Source organism: Fukomys damarensis, unplaced genomic scaffold (genome assembly GCF_012274545.1).
Source record: "Fukomys damarensis isolate Sample0158 unplaced genomic scaffold, DMR_v1.0_HiC HiC_scaffold_37, whole genome shotgun sequence".
NCBI classification, from domain to species: Eukaryota; Metazoa; Chordata; class Mammalia; order Rodentia; family Bathyergidae; genus Fukomys; species Fukomys damarensis.
The window spans coordinates 21917840-21940594 of NW_022900949.1; the positions used below are offsets into that span (position 1 = coordinate 21917840).

Consider the following 22755-nt stretch of genomic DNA (forward strand, 5'->3'; position numbering starts at 1 on the left):
TAACAATTCATCAATAGAAACACTCCTTAAAAGGAAAGGTGAGCGTCACACACACATAATGGAAATGTTTTTTTCAAAACATTTATTATGATGCTCCTATTATGCAATAAATGAGGGCTGGGGATTTAGCTCAACAGCACAATGCCTGCCTGGCAAGCGAGAGGTCCTGAGTTCGATGGGAGTGAGGGGTGGGGAGAAAGGATGGACAAGTTTAAATATCATATTGTTTCTCTCGTAGGAGAAATCCAAAGGGTAAATAAGGAGCAAAATAGAGGATAGGTATCAGCAAAGGGGAATGCACGTGGAAAGGGGAAGGAAGAGAAAAGGGACTGAAAGAGAAACAAATGGAAACAAAGCTGTGTAAACAGGGAGGGAAAGAAGGACTGAAGTGAGGGGAGAATGGAATCACCATGTATGGTAAATATACACTGATAAAAAATTTTAGAAACAAAAATAAGGAGAAAAAAGGAATCGACAACAAAAAGATAACTGGAAAATCGCCAAACACACAAAGATTAAACAACTCACTTCTAAATGATACAGAAGGTCAAGGAAGAAACCTCAAGAAATATTTTTTACATATTTTGAAGTAAATGACAATACATGCACATCGCAAAAAAATCTGTGGGTCTGGGAGTAAGGGTACAAGACTGAAATTCAGTATTCAAGAGGCTGAAGCAGGAAGATCTTGAGTTTGAAGGCAGTGTAGGCTACATAGCAAGTCCCAGAGTGAAACACTTGTCTCAAAAGAAAATGTGTGGGGTGCAATAAAAGTAGCACTTAGAAACTTACAGAAAAGAATAAACTCAATAATCTAAAGAAAAAAATCAATTAAGCCCAAAGTAAGCAAATGAAAATAAATTATAAAAGTCTGAACTGAAATCAGCAAAGCTGAAAACAGGAAATCAAAAGAGAAAGAAAATATAATCAAAACCGGTTTTCAAAAAATGAATAAAGCCAAATGTAGTTGTCACAACACTGCAATGTCACCTATTCAGGAGGCTGAGGCAAGAGGATAACAAATTTGGGGTCAACCCAGGCACTTAGCAAGACCCTCGTCTAAAACAAAATATTAAAAATGATAGAAATCTGTCATTTAAAAAAAAAAGTTAGAAATATAATTACTGTCTCCATAGGCTCAATCCTCAGGTCCATTAAAACAAAACCATAAAAAAAAATCAATAAAAATAAACAATCTTCTCATGAAGGTAAGAAAAAGAGGATACAAATTATCATAAATGAAAGGGGCTGCAGTGGGTTGATTAATAGTCATCTTGCCCAGCTGAACTGAGTCAGCCTGGTCTGGGCGTGGAGAACCCACCTGAGGATGGTTACCAATAGCCATAAAAAGAGAATTGGAAGGGAAAATCTTGGCCTTTTGATTTTCTAGGAGAAGCTTGCTGCGCATGGTCTTCCTCACGCAAACTCAGCTGTTCTCCTCAGAGGAGACTTCAAGGCCTCGCTGTCAATGGGAATGGCTGCTGTGCTCATTAGGGAAGCTCTAATCTTCACCATGAGCATCACTTCCCGGCTCCAATATGGATCCCTCAGCCTGGCAGCACAGATCCTTCATCTCACCAGCACAGATTTTTGGCTTCCACCACAGGCCTTTGGGCCTTCCAAGTGCAGATCCTCAATACAGGAGGCACTGCCATGTGCTCTGGGCCACTGGTTGGACTTGAGTAGGACACTACCTTGGACTCTAAGCCTTTACCTGGACTTGTGCGGGAAGCTGCTGGGATCTACGCCCTCAGTTGAATGCTTTCAGCTTTTAGCATGCGGTTAATCTATTGCACTCCTTTGTATTTGACTCAGAGTAATTATCATTAAATAATCTTATAAATTATGTGTCCCATATATAATGTATTCCCTTGCCCAATTCTGCTCACTACAAATACCACAGATATTAAAAGAATAATAGGGCCACCTACCTCACAAGCACGAGGTCCTGAGTTCGATCCGCAGAACCAAAAAAATAATAATACTATTGAACATCTCTGTGCCCCAAAACTATAACTGATAAAATGAAATGATTACTTGAAAAACAAAATTATCACCCGAAATTCACAGAAAGAAACATAACTGAATAGACCCAAATCTAGTAAAGAAATTATACTAATCAATAGTTTTCTAAAACAGAAAGCACTGGGCCCAAATATCCTATCAAACATTTGAGAAATAATAGCAATTCTCTACCATCTCTCCAGAACACAGAATCAGATGGGAATATTTATTAACTCATTGTGTTGCCAGCATCACCTTAACACCAAAGCTAGACAAAAACATTAAACTACAGATCACTCTTCTGGGGAAATCTTCAACAAAATATTAATAAATTGAATCCTATAACTTACTGTGAAGACCCTGAGTTCAATCTAGTACCAGCAGGGGGGGAGGGGAGAATTATACCTCATGACCAAATGTGACTCATCTCAAATATGAAAGTTGGGGGCCTGGCATGGTGGTGCACACCTGTAATCCCAGCACTCGGGAGGCTGAGGCAGGAGGATCACTGTGAGTTCGAGACCAGCCTGGACTACATAGTGAGTTCCAGGTCACTTAAACTACACAGTGAGACCTTATCTCCAAAAAAAAATCAAATATGAAAGTTGGTTCAACATTTGAAAGTCAATTATTACAAGCCACCTATCAACAGGCTGAAGTCACACGCTCGTAGTACAGAGAAAGGGACTTGAAAAAGAATCAGTATTCATTCATAATTCAATTTCACAACTTGACAATTCATAGAGCTAACCTCATACTTGATGAGAAAAGAAATCCAACAAAATCCACTCTGGCATCCTTATGTGGATGTCCACACACACAAAAACACATGAGCCGGGCATGGTGGCACGCGCCTGTAATCCCAGCACTTAGGAGACAGAGGCAGGAGGATCACTGTGAGTTCGACATCAGCCTGGACTACATAGTGAGTTCCAGGTACTCTCAACTACATAGTGAGACTCTGTCTCAAAAAAAAAAAAAAAAAAAAAAAAAAAACCTACATGTGGATATTTATAGGAGCTTTATTCATACTACCAAATCTTAGAAACCACCTACTTGAGCAGGCTGGTGTTCAATGGAATATTATTCAGTGCTAAAAAGAACTGAGCTATCCAGCCATAAAAAGATTTGGGAAAAACTTAAATATGTGTAACCAAGTGAAGGAAGCCAATATGAAAGGGCTACATGCTGTATGATTTTAACTATATTCTGGAAGAGACAAGGCCATGGAGATAGTAAAAAGATCAGTGGCTCTCAGGCTTTAAAGGAAAAGAGAGGGATGTACAGATAGTACAGAGTCTTTTAGACCAGTGAAACTATTCTGGACTCTACTTAAGAGGTAGATAGAAATCATTATGCATCTATTAATACCCATACATTTTACACTAAAATAACCCTAAAGTGAACTGTGAACATTTGGTGAGAACGATGTGTCCAGCAGATTTACGAATGATAACAAATGTTAACCCCCAAGAGTAGAGGCAGGAGATATGTGCAAAGCTGTCTCAAAAAGCAGAGGACTTAGCTTAATGGCTCACTTGCTCCACAGATCAATACTAAATATATTTTTTAAAAATAATTAAGTTACCTGAATAACCCCTCTAATCCATTAAAGAACAAGAACTATACCTGAAAACCTTCTCATATAAAAAACTCGTTTTCAATGGCTTCAGAGGAAATATCTACAAACATTCAAAAATAATGCCAAATCTACACAAACTTCTAGAAAACAGTGAAATAATTAGGACCAGGGAGTTAGCTCAGTGGTGCTGCACCTGCCTTGCATGCTCAAGGTCCTGAGTTTGATCCCTGGTACAAAAGAAAAGAAAAAATTAAGTCCGAGAGTGAAATAATTAAAACTCATTCTTAGGAAGTCAGCATTACAAGGACACCAAAGCCAAAGGCAGTGTTAGAAAACTACAAGCCAGCTGGGGATTTAGCTCAGTGGTTCTGCCGCCTACCTTGCAAGTGCAAGGTCCAAGTTTGATCACCGGTACCAAAAGAAAACTACAGGACAATATTCCTTCTGAAGTTAGACGTAAGAGTTCCCCTGAAATTTTGAACTGAGTAATAAAATATGATAATACATCAAGACCAAGTAAGAATTGTCCCAAGAAAGCAAGTGTACCATGAGAAAACAAGTAAAGTAATGTAGCACAACAACAAAGTAAAAAGGGGGAAAACTCCATGCAATTCCTTCAATATACCTATTAAAAATACAAATAAATTACAAAATCTAATAGCTGATGGTTACTCTCAGCAAACTAGTGATAGAAGAAAACATCTTCAACATTGTATGTAATGACCGAAGTTTAAAGACCTTCTCCTAAGGCCAAAAGCAAAGCAAAAGGATCCATTCTTGCCATTTCTATTCAACAATTTGTAAGGGTTTCCAGACACTGTAAAAAAAAATAAAATAAAAGGCATCTAGATTGGGAAGGACAAAGTAAAACCATCATATTCTCAGATGGCATGATCATCTATTTAAAAAAACCTATAGGATCATCATTTGCTAGAACTAATAAAGTTTTGGCAAGGTTGCAGGATATAAGAGCAACATAAAGAAAGCAACTAGATTTCTGTACACTAGCTAGAAACGATCAGAAATTGAGTTTTTGGTTTTTCTTTTTCCTTCTTTGAGACAGAGTATGTTACAGCTGTGTCCAGATGTCCTCCCAAAGCCTTTTTCAGAGGTGGCTTGATGTAGTGTGTGACACTAGGATCAAAGGTATATGGTTATTAAATCAGTCCACTGATTGGTTTGGCATGGTTCTGGGTTAAGATTAAGGTTACCTCACCCTGGATGTTAGTGCTACTGTAAAGGCAAATAAAACATAAGGGAAAGGAAGAAGGCTAATATCCTTGCTTGTCACCTGTCGCTTGCTGCTTTCTGCTTGCCTTGCTTTGCCATGAACTGTCTGTCTCTCCTCTGCTGTGCCACCCTGCCTTGGACCAGCCAGCTATGAACTGAAGCCTCTACAAACTGTGAGCTAAAAAAAAGTTTGCTCCTTTAACTCTGGGTGCCAGTTATTTTTGTCTCAGCTATGAGAAAAATAAGTAAAATAGGACCCCACTAAGTAGTTCAGGCAGGCCTTGAACTCACTGGTTAGCCCAGGGTGGCCTCAAACTCATGGTGACCCTCTAGCCTCAACCTCCCAAGTGCTGGAATTACTGGCATGCACCACGACACCTGGCTAGAAATTGACATTTCATAAAGTACAATTTATAATAGAATTAAATTATAGCAAATATGTAGAGATTAAGCTGAAAGAAAATGTACAACATTAGTATTCACCTGAGATTAAAAACTTTGATGTAAAGATATCCTATGAACCTACAATGTGGGAAAAAATTTTTACCAGCTGCTCCTCAGACCAAGGACTACTATCCAGAATATATAAGGAACTCAAAACGATCAGCACCCCCCCCAAATATAAAGACCCAATTCAAAAATGGGCATCTGAAATGAACGGACATTTCTCAGACAAAGAAGTAAAAGCAGCAAATACATGAAAAAATGTTCCACATCACTGGTCATTCGAGAGATGCAAATGAAAACAACACTGAGATTCCACCTCACCCCACAAAGAATGGCTGTGATCAAGAAATCACAGGATAACAAATGTTGGCAGGGTTGTGGGGAGAAAGGAACCCTTCTCCATTGTTGGTGGGAGTGCAGACTGGTGCAACCACTATGGAAATCAATATGGAGATGCCTCAAAGAACTGGGATTAGAGGTTCCATTTGACCCAGCCATCCCACTTCTGGGTATCTTTCCAAACCAATCAGAAGAATTATATCATGCCATAGTGATATATGCACACCCATGTTTATAGTGGCACAGTTTGTAATAGCTAAAACTTGGAAACAGCCCATTTGCCCATCAGTTGGAGACTGGATAAAGAAGATGTGGTTTTTCTATAAAATGGAATACTACTCAGCCATAAAGAACGAGTAATTAGATTCATTCATAGGAAAATGGATACATATTGAGGATATACTAAGTGAAATAAATAAGTCACACGTGTGTAAATACCAAATAGTTTCTCGCTGTGAATAAACTGTGTAATACTACATAAGATCCTAATGAGATAACTGACATTGTGAAATGGAAAGAAAAGGGCTAAAGGTGTAGGGAAAGTGGGAAGGGTAGGGGAAAGGTAGTAAGGGAAAAGAGATATGAAAAAATGGAAATAAAGTGTAAACGGGGAGGGGAGGAGGTGGTGAAGGGAGGGCAGGGACAAGGGGAAAAAATGAGAAGCAAGACCACCTGTCATGTAAAGCTACAAGATCCCAGTAAAGAATGTAACTGTACTGTATACCTAAAATATACCAATAGAGTCAATAAAAGAAAAAAAAAGATATCTTGTGAAGATTCAATCTTTAAAATATTAATTCTCCCTCAATTATTTTATAGATTGAATGCACAATTCCAAAATACTAGTCGTCTTATTTCTGTAGGTTGACAATCATATTTTAAGATTCACATAAACATGCAAAGAACTAAGCTAAGGATGAAGCTTGAGGAAGTTGTTCAAAAATGTATAATCGAAACCAGCTAACAACACAGGCATTTAAAAATTACATGAGCCAGGCATGGTGGTACACATCTACAATCTTAGAACTTGGGAAGCTGTGGAAAGAGGATCACCCCAAGTTTTGAGGCCAGCCTGAGCTAAACAGTAAATTTAAGGCCAGCCTGAACTACATGGTGAGACCCTGTCTCAAAAAAGAAATTACAGTAGTGAATTACTAAAATTCCCTGTGACTTGACTTAAATGTGCTCTACTAACTAACATTAAACACAGAATCTAGGAGCCCTAAAGCTCAGAAAAAAACAGCCTTGAAGCCAGGAGTGGTGGTGCACGCCTGTAATCCCAGCACTCGGGAGGCTGAGGCAGGAGGCTGCTGCCAGTTCAAGGTCAACCTGGGCTACACAGTGAGTTCTAGGTCAGTCTCAGCTGCATAGTGAGACAAAAGAAAAAACAGCCTTAAATTCCCTGACCAAGCCCTATCTTTCTATAAACAAAAGAACATGGTAAATGTGCCTTAAAATGACCTTTCCCTGAAAAGAATCCATGGCCCAAATCTTCTACCATCCCTTAGGCTTAAAGAGCGACCTATACTGCCAGCCCACTCCATCCCTCACCTGCCCTAAATCTGTCATGGTTAACACGGATGACTCAACCCTTGCTTATTGCATGTTAGTCCCCAGAAGACTAAGTTCTGCCCTCTACTGCCTCAGTCCCACATATCTCCTGGTAGCCCCCTTGTTCCTTCATCTCAGTCATTACAGCCGTATGGTAGGTAAAACAACAACCTAACTAGTTTTTTAAATAGAAGTGAAAATAAAATGCTATGCAAAATAAGTCTCCCTTAAAATTCTTAACCATGCCCTCAAGGGGAATCTTCTGGCTACCCAGCAATCACACTAAGTTTCCCTAGTAAATGTTCTTTCCCCTTACTATTTTTCTTTGCTCAAATCTCATACTACTACTCTCATCTTCACAGCTAGCTTCATGCCTCACTGAAAAAACTTTCCACAAATACCACCCCTATATTATTTCTTTAAACCTCAGATATTTCCCATGTTTCGCTGCCTTCTCTTTCATTACAGTACTAAAGGCGACTTTTCAAGTGGACAGATCTCATTCTTTTCATAATTTTCCAGTTATCACTAACAATTTTCTTGTCTTCTTTATTATTATTTCCTCTCTCTACTGGATTATTCCCCCTTTTTTTCAGATTAAGAGTCTTGCTATGAAGTTCAGACTGGCCTTGAACTCACTGCGTAGCCCAGGCTGGCCTTGAACTGGCAACAATTCTCCTGCCTCCGCTTCCCAAGTGCTAGGATTACAGGTGTGTGCCACCACACCCAGCTGGATCATTCCTTCTAGCACACTATCATGCTATCATTTCTCTCATTTAAAAAGTATGTTTTTCCTCCCCACTTCCTTGGCCAGTAACCTTGTACTCCTCTTAATAGCCAAGTTCCTGAAAGCAGTCATCTACACTCTGATTTTTCTCCTTCCATCCTGATTAAATCCAGTTTTTTACCTCAGTGGTCTCCATTTGACTAAATCCAATAGCCAGTTCCCCCAGTATAACACAGTTCACTTATTCCATCGTCTCTCCTGCTTGGCTCCCAGAGTGCCACGTCCTCTTGGTTCTCTTCAAGTCCTTTGATGATCACACTTCTCCTCAAGCCTTTTCTTTCTCTACCTCTATTCACTCCTCCCTTGATGATATAATCCAGCTCACAGTTTTAAATGCCCCCACGTGCATACAACTCCCAAATTTGTACCCAGAGTTTGACCTCTTTCCTGAATGACAGATAATGCATCCACCTGGCTACAGGGCTAACAGATACCTCACCTCCGCAGCGGGGAGACTAGCCGCCAAGGTATCTACATGCTAAACTCTGAAATCTGTGAATACTTTCTGTTACATAGCAACAGGGACTTCCTGGATATAATCAAGCTCACAAACCTTAAAACAGAGAAATTTTTCAGGTAGCCCCAAACTAGTCACATAAGCCCTTAAAAGAGAATTATTTTCTGACTAAAAGTAGGTAGGCTGCAACAGAAGTAGAAAGAGAAATTCCAAACATAAAGATTCGACTCATCACTCCTGGCTCTAAGACAGAGGAGATCCCATGGCAGACTCCTAGCTCAGGATGGGCCCACCACTGGCAACCAAAATGAAAAGTGGGCACCTGAATCCTATGAACCACAAGGAACCAAATTACAGCACCCTGAATGACTTTTAAAAGTAAATTCAGGCCAGGTGTGGTGGTGCAAGCCTGTCATCCCAGCACTCGGGAGGTTGAGGCAGGAGGATCGCTGTGAGTTCAAGACAAGCCTGGGCTACATAGCAAGTTCCACGTCAGTCTCAACTACATAGTGAGACCCTGTCTTAAAAAACAAAACAAACAAACAAACAAAAAAGCAGATTCAGGCCAGGGATTTAGCTCAGTGGCAGTGCCACCTGCCTCACAAGCACAAGGACCCAAGTTCGATACCTGGTACTGAATGAACGAATGCAGATTTAGAGAACCCGGGTCAACAACACCCTGATTTTTCCCTGTACCTGGAGTACATGATCCGAGTCCATCCAGACCTTCTCGCCCACAGAACAGTAACATAAAGTTTAGGCAGTTCTAAGCTGCTAAATTTATGGTGGCAATGCAAAGCTAACAATATATCCGAAATTGAATTCTTCACATCCCTGACCTTTAATCTTTCCTATCATTGTTTTGGTTTTTTTGCGGGGGTGTTTGGATTTTTTGAGACAGACCCTTGCTCTGTACTTCACTCTGGCATCAGTCTTGCAACAATGTCCTGACTCAGCCTCCCCAGTGCTGCCTCACAAGTGTGTGCCACCACACCCCAGCTTCCCATCTTTGTTAACATCAATTCCATTCCTTGTACCTAACTTAGCCCAAAACCGTTGGGATCATATGTGGGTCCTCTCTTTCTTACACCTCTGACTTACCTGTGAGAAAATCACATGGGTTCTACATCTAAAGGCACTCAGAATGTGCTCCTCTCTCCCACCATCCCTCTGTGATCGCCATCTCGGCTGGGTGACCGCAACAACTGATGTTACTAACCCTGCTCCTACTCCACTCATTCCATCCGCAACAAAGCAGCCAGAGTTCCTTTCAAAATTCAAACCAGGACCGGGGATTTAGCTCAGGGGTGTCACCACCTGCCTCACAAGTGAAAGGTCCCAAGTTTGATCCCCGGTAAAAAAAAAAAAAATTCAAACCAGACCACATTATGTCTCCATTTGAAACTTTCCAGGGCCGGGGATTTAGCTCAGTGGTTCCACCGCCTGCCTTGAAGCACAAGGACCCGAATTCAATCCCCGGTACCAAAAAAAAAAAAAAAAGAAGAAGAAGAAGAAAGAATGAGACCTTCCAATGACTCATTTTTCATTCAAAGTACACAAAACCCTTGCGCTGGCTTGTACAATGCTTCCTCACTTGCTTACTCTGTTCCAACCACCTGATCCTGCCTCCATTTTCACCATAATCATGTAATAATCCTACTGATATTTAACACTTGCTAAATAATACGATTCCAGATACCACTCTAATCATTTTAATTGTATTATCCAATTTCACCATTTCCTCCACTTTACAGATGATGAAACTGAGTCACAGAAAGATAAATTTTATACTTCAATCTGCAAGTGGTGAGGCCAGACTTCAAATCACAGGGATCAAGTCCACCTCTCAGGCCCAAACTCTTAATTCCCAGTGCCCCTCACTTGCTATCCATACTTACTGTCTGGAGACCACTAGAATAAACAGAAGGTGCCAAAAAGTGGGAATCCTAAGTGCTTAAGGTATGGTTAGAGAGGTGAGAAAAGGAGAATTAGGACACTGGGAGTAAAAATATTTCTCAAAGGTAAAACTCAGCACATAGCAAGTATTAAATAAAATAAGATACTTATCACTTACTTTTTCTGTTGTTACAGTCAGTGATGGAACCAAAGCAGGTGATGGTTCTGGTTGCTTCTTGTGTTTTTGTTTGTGTTTGTCCTTCTCTTTGTATTTCTACAAAGTGAACAAAAGTAAAATCCAAAATTAAAATTAAATTATAATCCATCTATATGCAATAAAGATTCTTTCCATAAAGTTTCACACTTGAACAAATACTTTTATCAAAAAATAATTTTAAAACTTAATCCTGTTACAGTAATTTTATATACAAAAAAGCAATGGATTTTAAAATAACATACCCTGATCAATCTAAAAATAACAACATCAACCAAAATCTGCAACTATTTGTTACTTATATTTGGCAAAATATATACCTTTTTTTTATTAAAACACCAAGTACTTAAGTAGTACTTTTAAAGCTTATATAGCACCTCAGTGTTTAACCTTACTCTCCCCACATGCACTGAATCCCATGCACCAGAAAAAAGATCAGGACATGAGCTCTCAGGCGACATCTACTCAGTAAATGGATAAATCGGTTACCTCTATCAACAACAAAAGAGAAAGAAGACAAAGTCAAGGTGCTGCTATCAAGTAATAAAATTAGTAAACTAAATCTAAAAATCAATGTGACTAAATAAGAAAATAATTACATATTAGAAGCCTCATTTTGCTTAACATTAAAGAATTTTAACCAAAACACTCTCAACTGTTTGAACCAGACTGGTTAAAAAACAGTATTTCAGAGCCCAGGGTAGCAGCACATAAGTGTAATTCCAGCTACTCAGGACACTGAGGCAGGCAGATTCGAAGTTCAAAGCCAAATTATAGACTGGGCAACTTAGTGAGACCCCGTCTCCGCAAAACAAAAAGGGCTGGGAACACAGCTCAGAAAGAGCATTCCCAGGGCTTGATCCCCAGTACCACAAAAGGAAAACAGTACTGGTGTAAAATTTGCTGCAATATCAAGAGTTGAATTTATTTTATAGTGCTTTGCTTTAACTATTCAGAGCACTTAATCTGTTCAAGGCATGAAAGACTGATTTCTAAGTCCCTACCTTAAAAGAGACTGCATACCAGCAGAACAATAAGCATAAAATTAAGTATACATGTTTTAATACAATACTCCAAATGCTTCCCTTTTTGCTTTTAAGACCCAGTCTAAGTACTTAAATTTTTTGTTGTTGTTGGTTTTGGTTTTGGTTTTTGGAGACAGGGTCTCACTATGTAGTTGAGACTCACCTGGAACTCACTATGTAACCCAAGTTGGTCTCACACTAACAGCAATCCTCCTGCCTCAGCCTCCTGAGTGCTGGGATTACAGGTGTGCACCACCATGCCCAGCTAGTACTTCAGACATTTTAATTGATTGTTAATACTGCTGGAACAGAAAATACATTAACAGTTTTTACTCAAACTCTGGAGCAAATTTTCTAGAGATAATTTAGTTGTGGCAGATGACTCCTAAGGAAAGCACACTGCCACTCTTACAAGGGACAGCACTGCTCCTATCTTAAGATGTCCTCCTTCTCCACGCCCCTAAACCTGAGTTGGTGAACAGCTTTTAGACACTAGGCTTTAAGAAGGTTATCAGGACCTCCACCTGGGGCACCACGGATCTGAGCCACCATGTTGGAATCAGAATGATTCCAGACTCTCCTGATAGGCAGGCCAAGTGGAGAACTGGCCACACGGAAAAGAAGGGAGGCACCTGGCCCAGGCATATACACAGGACAACAGTGACCACCTGGTCAGCCACTAGCCGGTCACCGATAATCCAACTTATACCACATGGAAGGAAAATACCCAACTTTTCTTATACAAGAGTTTTTGATCCAAGGTTTAAAAAGTAAAGCTATCAACAAAAGGACAGTGTTCAAACTAAAGCAGGTAAAACTTTCTTCAGGGAACATTAAAGGGGCCTCGTGTGGTGGTACATACCTACATTCTCAGCTATTAGGGAAACAGAGGCAGGAGGATCAAAGCCTCAGACCAAGACAATTTTTCAACATACTTTCTCCAAATAAAATGAAAATGGACTGGGGATGTGGCACAGTGGTAGAGGGCTGGCTAGCATGTGTAAGGCCCTACTTGGGCTCACTCACCAGTAAACAAACACTCCCACCACCAAAAAAAGGAGTGAAGATATCACTTAAGTGCCAACATTCAGGCCCAAAGAATTATGTTATCTCAAGATTTTTTTAAGAATACCAGGTAGTCAATGAACAGGTGACAAACCTTTGGCGCAAGTTAGTAAGTGAATTCCAGAAGGAATGCAGTATTAACAGCTTGAAGTTACTTCTCAGAAAATCTCTATAGAGTAAATTAGCAAAGGCTTACTAGCATATAAGAAAGAATTTCATTGTCATCAATTTGCAACGACAGGCCATCAGGAAGCCCAATATTAGAAATTAACACTTGGCCACAAGATAGGAATGAAAAGGAAAGTATGAGCTATTTTAAGATAACTCAATTTATTTGTCGGAACTGACTGCATTTCTAATAAGAATGTCTTGGGTCAGGGATTTAACTCAGTGGGGCCGAGGCTGCCTGGCAAGAGCAAAGTCCTAAATTCAATCCCCATACCAAAAAAAAAGAAGAGAGTGTCTTTATTCAAATAATGCAATATGTTCATTAAAATATAAAACACCCTTATCTCCATTAAAAGGTGAATGATAAGGCACTTTAAAAGGTAATTTGAAATCACAAATTTTTCCAATGTTAACAAATTTTTTAAAAGTTAAAACATCCAAGGGGCAGGAATTTAGCTCAGCGGTTTGGTGGCCTGCCTTACAAGCGCAAACACCCAAGTTCAATCCCCAGTACCAAAAAAAAAAAACAAAAAACAAAAAACAAAAACAAACAAACAAAAAGTTAAAACATCCAACCAAATCAACCAACAAGCCAACAAAGTTGGAGGCAAGGGCAGATAATAGTACATTAAAAACTGACAAGCAAGGGGTGGGGTGATACAAGATTTTAGAAAAGCAAGTTTAAGGCCAGCCTGAATTAGAGTGAGATGAGACGCTGTTTTCAAAAGAAAAATTTGCAAAATCTTTATTCTTCAAGTCATGGTCTCAAAAACGGTTAATATTTTCAAGAAAGTACCTAAATCCCAGTGGAGCGAATATCCAAAAAGAGCAAGATCAAACAACATGCTCAAGATTAAAAACAAGCTGCAAGGCAAAGAGATGATGACTAAAAATAATATAAACACTACTGCAGTGGACTAATGGGCAGCTCGGAGCGCCCAGCTCAACTGAGTCCGCGAGGCTGGGCCCGGAGGACCCACCTGATGACTGTTACCAAGGGCAGAGAGAGAACAGGAGGGCAAGATCTTGGCCTGTTGATTTTCTAGGAGAAGCTTGCTGCGCATGGTTTTCCTGACCCAGACTTGGCTGTTCTCATCGGAGGAGGAGCTCGGGGCCTCACTGTCACTGGGAATGGATGCTGTTCTGGTCAGGGGAGCTCTGATCCTCACCGTGAGCATGGCTTCCTGGCTCCAGTGCAGATCCCTCAGCCTGGCGGCACAGATCCTTCATCTCACCTGCATAGGTTTTCTGGCTTCTGCCACGGGCCTTTGGACCTTCCAGGTGCAGATCCTCAATACAGACAAGCAGGAGACATTGCCATGTGCTCCAGGCCACTGGCTGGACTGGAGGACACTGCCTTGGACTCTAAGCCTTTACCTGGACTTGTGTGGGAAACTGCTGTGATCCAGGCCCTCAGTTGAATATTTCTGGCTTCTCGTATGCGGTTAACTCCTTTGTATTTGACTCTTTGGGTAATTATCATCAAATAACCTTATAAATTATGTGTTCCGTATTTAATGTATTCCCTCGACCAATCCTACTGACTCCAACAGCCTAAGAGAGCAACCAAGGAGTAAATTTCACTACCTGAAGTTATTTCTCAAAACTACCCCAACACTACATAAATAAAACATTACAAAATTAGAAATTTAAATTGGAATGGCACAGAAAAGATATTGTCGAAAACAAACATACTACTGAAAGGAAAAAAATTGAGGAGGGGAAGTTAGACAGGGTGTCACTATGTAGCCAGGCTGGCCTCGAAGTCAGGATTACCCTACTGCCTCAGCCTCCCAAGTGTGGAGATTACAGGCACGCGCCACCACAACCATGTGAAAGAAAGTCTTGAATAAATATTTTTAAGAAAAAAAAAATACAAAAGCAATTCAGAAGAACCAATAGCTATAGAAAACAAAGATAATAAAATATGAAGTTAATTTAGGTCCCCAGAGTCCAATAAATGAGAAACAGAAAGCATACATGAAACACTACAAACTGAAAATCGCATTTTGTGCAATGTGTAACAACACCAAGAGGCACTGTAGTTCAACTGAGTAGAGGGCAAGACAGGGAAAGATGGTGGGGTCATCTCCACAGCAACAAAAATATTTTAGGCCCACTGCCTAAGCTCATAAAGAAAGAAAAACTGACCTGATACAGTATAGCCAAGGTATAGTTCAAAATTAAGGCAAGAAGGGTGAAGGGAGGGCAGGGACAAGGGGAAAAAAATGAGAACCAAGACCTGTCATGTAGAGGTACAAGATCCCAATGATGAATGTAACTGTACTGTATACCTAAAACGTACCACCAATAAACTCAATGAGAAAAAGTAAAAATTAAAAATAAATATTATTTTTAAAAATTAAGGCAAGAAGACAACTCTCCCCATTAAGAAAGAACTCAGAATACAGTACAAATACTAAGAATTTATATTTTGAAAACGTTACTTAACTATAAAATTCAGCCAATTTTAAGAGATGACAGGAAAAACTTACTGAAGAAACTGTTAAAAAGTCTGGTAGTGAGCACCTAACAAACAAATACAGAACGCCTGTGCAGCTCTGAGGATTCTGTTTACCTGAAAAAATGTAACAGAACTGTCTTTTCAAACACAAAAACAAAGGCAAGCATAGACATAACCCAGCACTGGGCAGGCTGAGGCAGGGTTAGGAGTTCAAAGCCAGTCTGGGCTCCACAGTGAGTTCAAGGCCAGCATGGATTATACAGAGAGATTCCATTTCCAAAAACCAACCCAAAATTTTTTAAAAACTAAAATTAAAAAATTTGCATAGCAATCAAAGTGAGATGAGCAGGGGATACTGAAGGCTTTCCAAAGCAGGAGCTAAACAGAGAAATGGAAGCATCATTACAACAGTCTGAACCAAACAGTGACTCACACAAGTCAGTTTTGCTGACTAGTTGTTTTTCCCTTGACGACGCTGGTTTTTCTGACAGAATCAAAACTTCCCTTTCACATCCTAAATAAATGCAGCCCTATTCTCTACCTCAGAAGTGAGGTCATATGGGCCTAAGGCAATCAAGACAAAACCAATTTCTTTAGCCACTAACTGCTTTTGGCCTGGGATACCTTTACTTCAGAACAGTGAAACAGAAAGAAAAATTTTCTTGGCAACTGCAGAGAATATTCTCATTCAAAAAGGTTCTTTCTTCCTGGCTTGATGAAGTGCTGCTAGGCCACAAGCCCTGCAAAACTGCAGTAACCTGGCAACCATGACTGAAAAGCCAAGAGAATCACAACAGTCACCAACAGCCATCGCCACACAACTGGTAATTATTTAATTAAGCAAATCTTAGAAAATCCTAGCCTCTGAACATGTGCAAAATAATAAACCTCCAAGTGTTTTAGCCAGTGATTTGAGTATTCCACTGCTTACAGCTAAAACTGCCTTCAAACTGGAAAAACAATTTCACCTCTTCAATATCTTTTGTTTGTTTGGGGTAATTACTATAAAACAACTTAAAACTACTTTTACAAAAACAATTCTCTCCTGGATGAAGAAAATTTTATTTGAAATTCAATAACATACATTTTATTTCCATTTAACTCATTTTAACAAAATAATTTTATCCAACCAGTCTTTTCATCTATTTATGAATAAAAAACATAGAATGTTCACTTAGTAATGGTGGTTATTGATGTACTCTCAAGTGGTTCTTTTTAACTTTCATTTTCAATTGCTTTGCCCTGTTTAATTCTCTATAATCAAACATATAGCTTATAAAAAGGCTAACATGATGTAGAAACAGCCAGTTGTTCACTGCTCAATTTTATTGTCTTCTTTTTTTTTAAGTGCATGTTTGGCACAACACAATTATACACCTCCTGACCCATGTACATTAACACTTCTTAGTTCTTTTTCATGCCCTATACCAACCCCCCTTTCTCCATCCCTCTACTCTCTCTTATGTTTTGCTCTTTATACTTTGGGTTTCTCATATGAGAAACCATGCAATATTTAAGCTTGCATATGTGTTATTTCACTTAACATTAATGGTCTCAAGGTGCACCCATTTTCCTATAAAAGACTCGAAGTTTATTCTTCATAGTAGTACATCGCTGTGCATAAACACCGCATCTTCTTTATTATATGGGCTGTAACTAGACACTTTCCCAGCTGAACCATGCGCCTAATCTAGATGGAGAGGTGTGCGACGTCGAGGTCCACATCCTTGGTTCCTCTGGCCATTTACTGTCTCTGCTGCTTCCCTTTACAGGGATCAGTACAAATAAGCACTGGGCACCACAGAAGCAAAACTTTTAAAGAAGGCAGACTCATAGAAAGAACTGAAGCTCCTGACTGGTAGCTTGGAAGAAGACTGTCAATCAAGACTACCTATTTTGAGGGCCAAGGATTTAGCTCAGTGGTTCCACTGCCTGCCTGGCAACCACAAGGACCTAAGTTCGGTCCCGATACCCACAAAAAAAAAAAAAAAAAAAAAAAAAAAACCTGTAGATGAAAAGCAAGCACTGCACAAAGCTACTCAAAATTACAGAATTATGTCTCGGGAGACAACACTGTATATGTCTAGTTCCAAATGTCTTTCAAGTTAAGCAATGTTTGTGCATTATCTGGACTATCTTTTCCAGGTTGCTTTTATAGTGAATGTATAGCTAAAAAGATAGCAGATTTATTTACCTTAGTCCACTGTAAAGATTCAGGTGCCTCCCCTCCAGGGTGTCCCTCCTTCAATGCAGGAGACATGGAAATGGGTCGTAGGGAAAGATGCAAAAATACTAATGTCTGAGTACTGCTCTGCTTTAAGTAATACACTCTCCTCCTTCTCTGACCCAGAAGTATCCTGTGTCCTACCTAGGTACCTCTTTCAGTTTCCAGGACAGTTCAGTGACAAGCCTACAATGTGAGCAGGTATAGCTTTATGGAAGAGGAAGGATAAGGCCCTGCTAGGCCAACGATGAGATCTGAGGGAAATCTATAGGAATGAGGTAAGAACACCAGTGAGAGGAGTTGTATGGACAACGAGTCAATAAATGAACTTTCATTTTATTACCTGCTAACAAGGAGGATTCAAAGACTTGAGTTCAGGTGAAGTAGCAGGAAATACACTTAAAAAGAGCTGCCTGACTGATGATACATTGATAGGAGGGAAGGATTTCCTCACCAGTCTGGAAATCAGATTCAGTTTCTGCCCAATAAGATGACCTCAGTAACTTGAAAAAGACAAGTTACTGGGAGACAAAAATGAAGTCTTCTATGCCCAAGAAAAATCAGTCATCACATGCACCCAATGCAACTATGCTGAGGAATTCAGAAAAAGACAAACATTTTTCCTGCTCTATTTTATAAAAGCATCCTCTTACTACAATGGGAAAAGAAGGCACCAGGCATCAGTGGGCAGGATTCTGTAGCACGGAAGCTCCCATAACTCTGCAGGTGCATCTTTTGGGTAACTGCACTTTCACAATTGCATGTACATCTGAAGGAACAGCAGGAAATGATGCATAGAGTCACCAAATTGACACCAGTCTAAGACGGAGCTTCTGTATTTTTACAGGACTCTTTACCAAAAAGAAGGAAGAAAATGTGACACAGATGACATTATTTACTATATGGTGCCTTAGGGAAAAAGTCTGCCAACTCCTTGTCATATGCCCATCTTTACCCATCTCACAAAGGTAGAAGATTAGAATCCCAACCAAGAAGAGCAGCACATACAGAAGTACAAGCGAGGTACACAAATCACTCACTGTAACATGACCCTTTCCTGGGTGGCCAACAAAAGCAAGGGAGGATTCCCGGAGGGTAAAGGGAAGCCAGTTTTGGTAAAGGACTTAAAAGTAGCACAGGTAGTTAAGAGTTGCAGTATCTCAACAACAAAAGCCCCCAGAGCCAGTGGAGAAAAGCTAAGCAGAGCTAGGGGCTTACGGTGGGTTATCACTGAGCTTAGGTACTGCTCTTACAACCCCAACTGTATAGACTGAATGGTGCTTGGCAGCTTGTCTTGCGCATTTCCAATGCCGCTTTGCCATGCCACTGAAATGCTCAGTCAGTTTGCTCACCTATGGTAAGTGCTCCAACATGTCTAAGTGCTTCCCCAGAAGGACCTAAGCTCCCAAGTCATATGCCACTAATAGGTCAGTGCAAGTGCCCTATCCTCTGACTTCCAACTTTGACTCTCTGTTGCTAAATTAGAAGCCTCAAGTCTCAACCAATCTGATTGTGATGACCTATGCTAGCAGGATTAGCTGGAAAAACCCCAATAAAATTCAAATATCTGAAAAATAAAGTTTATAGAAACTACGTAAAAAGGTTCACAATGTCAAATTCTTCGTGTTCCAAAGAAAAACAGTGGTCTCTTCCTATCCCCACCATCAAAAAAGAAGGCTGAACACCCTACAGAGTTCTTCCAGATACTTGAGGCTCTACATGTCCCGCTTTGACATTCTACTTAGTCCTCTGGGTAGGCTACCCTGCAAATGCCATCCTCTGGGAGACCAGCAGTCTGCACTGGAAGCTGTGAGCATGCTGCAGCTCCATAACCCTGCAGACCACAGTCCTCATTATGCTCTTGAGGTGTAATTTTCCATACTGCTGACTTTACCAACTGGATGGGCTGGTAAAAGCCTCCACACACACATGCCCATTAAGGTTTTAAACACATGGTCTCTCTCCTCTTTGCAAAGTAGCTATTAGCTTTTTGTTGGGCTTCTGTTGAAAGTGAATACCAAAGAGGCTGCCTGACTTTCCAGCCTAAGATCCCTAACATAAAGTGAGAGTTAAACAACGTAAGAAGGGCCCTCAAACATTCACTTGTCAAATGACAACAGTAAATTCTGCTCATGCCCCCAGAGCATTTCACTACTAAATCATAAACAGCACCCTACACAAAGCTGTTGGCTTAAGGAGACCCTCAATACACAGAACCTCCCCAGATGGAGGGGCTCAGCTCACTAATTCAACTAAGCTGACATCTGAAGATGTCCACCAGGTTGACATAGCTATGTGACCTTCCAGACTGACTCAAAAATACACATGGGCACTCACTGGCTACAGAGCTCCAGGTGCTCGCAGGACACCACACAGTACCTCAGTGGGGAGCAAAGAATGGCACTTATGTCCACATTTAGGTTTCCAAATCTGCGAATATGCTTATGTGACCAAAAGCACTTTGCAAATGTAATTAAGGACTTCAGCATGAAATTATCCTGCATTATCTGAGTGAGCTCAATGTAAACACAAAGGTCCTTAAAAGTAACAGAAGAGTCAGAGGGAGACGTGCCTATCAAGAGTGGTCAGAGAGACGCCAACGCTGCAGCTTTAAAGATGGGAGGAAAGGGCCACAAAGCAAAGGCAGTGGGTGGCATGCAGAGGCTAAAAAGCCAAGGAAACACAAAAAGGAATTAGTGATTATTAACTTAGTGTTCACTTTACCCTCTTCTGGCCTTATTAACAAGTATATCCAGTCCAACACTTAATACTGAAATACTTCTTCCAAGCACCGAAGTCCTTTCTATCTCTTCTCAATCCCTCACCAGAAATTAGCAGCTTTCCCTAACTTCAGTAAACACTCCTTACTCCATTATTATCTTCTGCTCCTGTTTCATATTCCTATTTATGTATATATATAAAACCATCATATTCAATGTAACCAAATTTTTAAAATCTTCCCAGACCAGTTCTTCAGTTCCATGACACTCTCCTGCCCCAGGGCCTTTGCACTGGGCTACATCCCCATTCTTTGTTTTCCCTCCACTGAGACAGGGTCTCATTAAATTGCCCAGGCCTGCAACCCATGATCCTCTGCCCTCAGCCTAACCAGAGATCCGACATCACAAGTGTGCACCACCACACCCAACTCAGGTTCCAGGGCGCTGGGATTTGAGGCTTACACCACCACACCCAGCACTACCGCTTAACATGACTGAAATTAACTTGTCTGCTGTTATACAAAGTTTACAGATTCACAAAGATTTCAAGAAACTTTTGACTCCCCACTTGTGTTTATGAGACCACTTTCCTAAGAAAGACAACCTGCACCATCCATCACCTACAGCGCACTCTTTCTCAGGATGGCCGTCACCGGTGAGGACTTAGCCATACAGATTTCATTCCTTCAGCAACAAGGACAGTGATGGGAAACATTTTAGAGTTTTCAATGATAAAAACAAATAGCACTAGGGCTCGGGATTTAGCTCAGTGGCACTGCACCTGCCTCGCAAGCGCAAGGTCCTGAGTTCAATCCGTGGTATCAAAAATAAAATAAACAAACAAACAAACAAAAAAAGCACTGCAGCACATATGTCATAGGTTCACCATTACTGGCCTAGAATGTAATTTCTTCTATTTTTCAGGCTTCATTACTTTTTTGGGGGGTACTGGGGATCAAACTTGGGTTCTTGCACTTGCAAGGCAGGTGGCCCAACCACTGTATTATGTTGCTTGATTAAGCATGTTAATTTGAGTCAGATTAAAAGTAATGAAGCCTGGGTCAGGGATTTAGCTCAGTGATTCCACCACCTACTTTGCAAGTGCAAACCAGAGTTCAATCCCCAGTACCCCCCAAAAAAATACAGTGGTTAAGAACAGACTCAGGGGGCCAAAGCACCTGGCTTCAATATCAGCCCCATCTTACTAACTATATTTATGTTTATTTGTTCAAGCTTTTCACCACCTTCTGTGCCATAGTCTTCTTCCCTTTTTAAAAATAAAAATAGTGAAATGGGTGAAGATTATAGGAGTTAATACATGTTAAGTACTTAGTAAAGTACCCAGCATACAATAAATACTAACATACACATTAGTTTTGCTACCTCTGTTGTGGTCGTGGTTATCATCATCATCATCATCATCATCATCATCATCATTTCTTCACACATAAAGTCTCCCCATTTCAGTCACTAAGCAAACACCTCATACAACACTTTCCAAATAAACTTCTCAAGTGTGGCTACAATCATACCACTATTAAATGCAAACTCCTCAACTGCAATCTGCCCAATCTGTATTTTCATGGTTATCATTTCTAGGTTAACATTCTTGGCTTATCAGTTCAACAAACTGAGCCTTCCCTAAATTCAAAATATTCTAAATGTTTATAGTCTTGAACTCTAAAAACAGTGTCAATGTCGTTCACAATATTGCGCCCCCAGCTCCTCAAGCATTACTAACATTCGTGCATTAGCACTTCCCACCACCTCAAAGAAGTGCTGCTGGTCAAATTCCTATAAGTTTGCCATTTTCCTTTTCCTAGCTCTACCTCACTAAGGCTTACCTGTATTTGTTTTGTCCATTCACCCTAGCCCAAACCAGTAGTTCTTTAAAAAAAAAAAAAAAAAAAGCTATAGGGCAGAGGCTGTAATGCAGTGGTAGAGCACTTGTCTAGGATGAATGAGGCTCTGTGTTCTAGCCCCAAGACCACCACCCCTCCAAGAAAAGCCATGGCTTTACAACATTGTGAGATTTATAATTCTGAAAAAGAATCTATTCAGTAAAACCATCAATTAAGTGACTTATTTTACTATACAAAATCTTGTTAGGTAAGGGAAAGGAAATAAGGGAAAAGAAAAAATATGAAAAAATGGAAACAAAGTCTTTGTAAATAGGGTAGGAGGCCGGGCTTGGTGGTGCACACCTGTAATCCCAGCACTTGGGAAGCTAAGGCAGAAGGATCGCTGTGAGTTGGAGAATAGCCTGGGCTACAGAGTTGAGTTCCAGAGCAGTCTGAACTACACAGTGAGACCCCGTCTCAAATGATGGGGGGGGGATGGGAGGGCAGGGATATGGGGAAAAAATAAGAACCAAGATCTGTCACGTAAAGGTACAAGATCCCAATGATAAATGTAACTGTACTGTACAATTTAAAAGTACAAATAAACTCAATGAGGAAAAAAAAGAATAAACTATTAAGTTGTTATCATTTGGAAAAAAAAAAAGCAATGAATGCTAGCAACGATGGCAGAGGAGAAGGAATCCTCCTATATTGTTGGCGGCAATGTGAACAAGTATAACG

The 22755-nt window shown here is 40.3% G+C and overlaps 1 protein-coding gene across 9 annotated transcripts in view; it reads right to left on the reverse strand.

The window, feature by feature from the left end:
- Positions 1-22755, reverse strand: part of Mllt10 (MLLT10 histone lysine methyltransferase DOT1L cofactor) — a 177508-nt gene that overhangs the window by 79938 nt on the left and 74815 nt on the right. For all 9 annotated transcript variants that reach the window (XM_010619837.3, XM_019206869.2, XM_019206868.2 and 6 more), the window contains one exon: positions 10472-10567. In XM_010619837.3, the coding sequence (XP_010618139.1) occupies positions 10472-10567 (96 nt within the window). The remainder of the gene's footprint in view (positions 1-10471; positions 10568-22755) is intronic.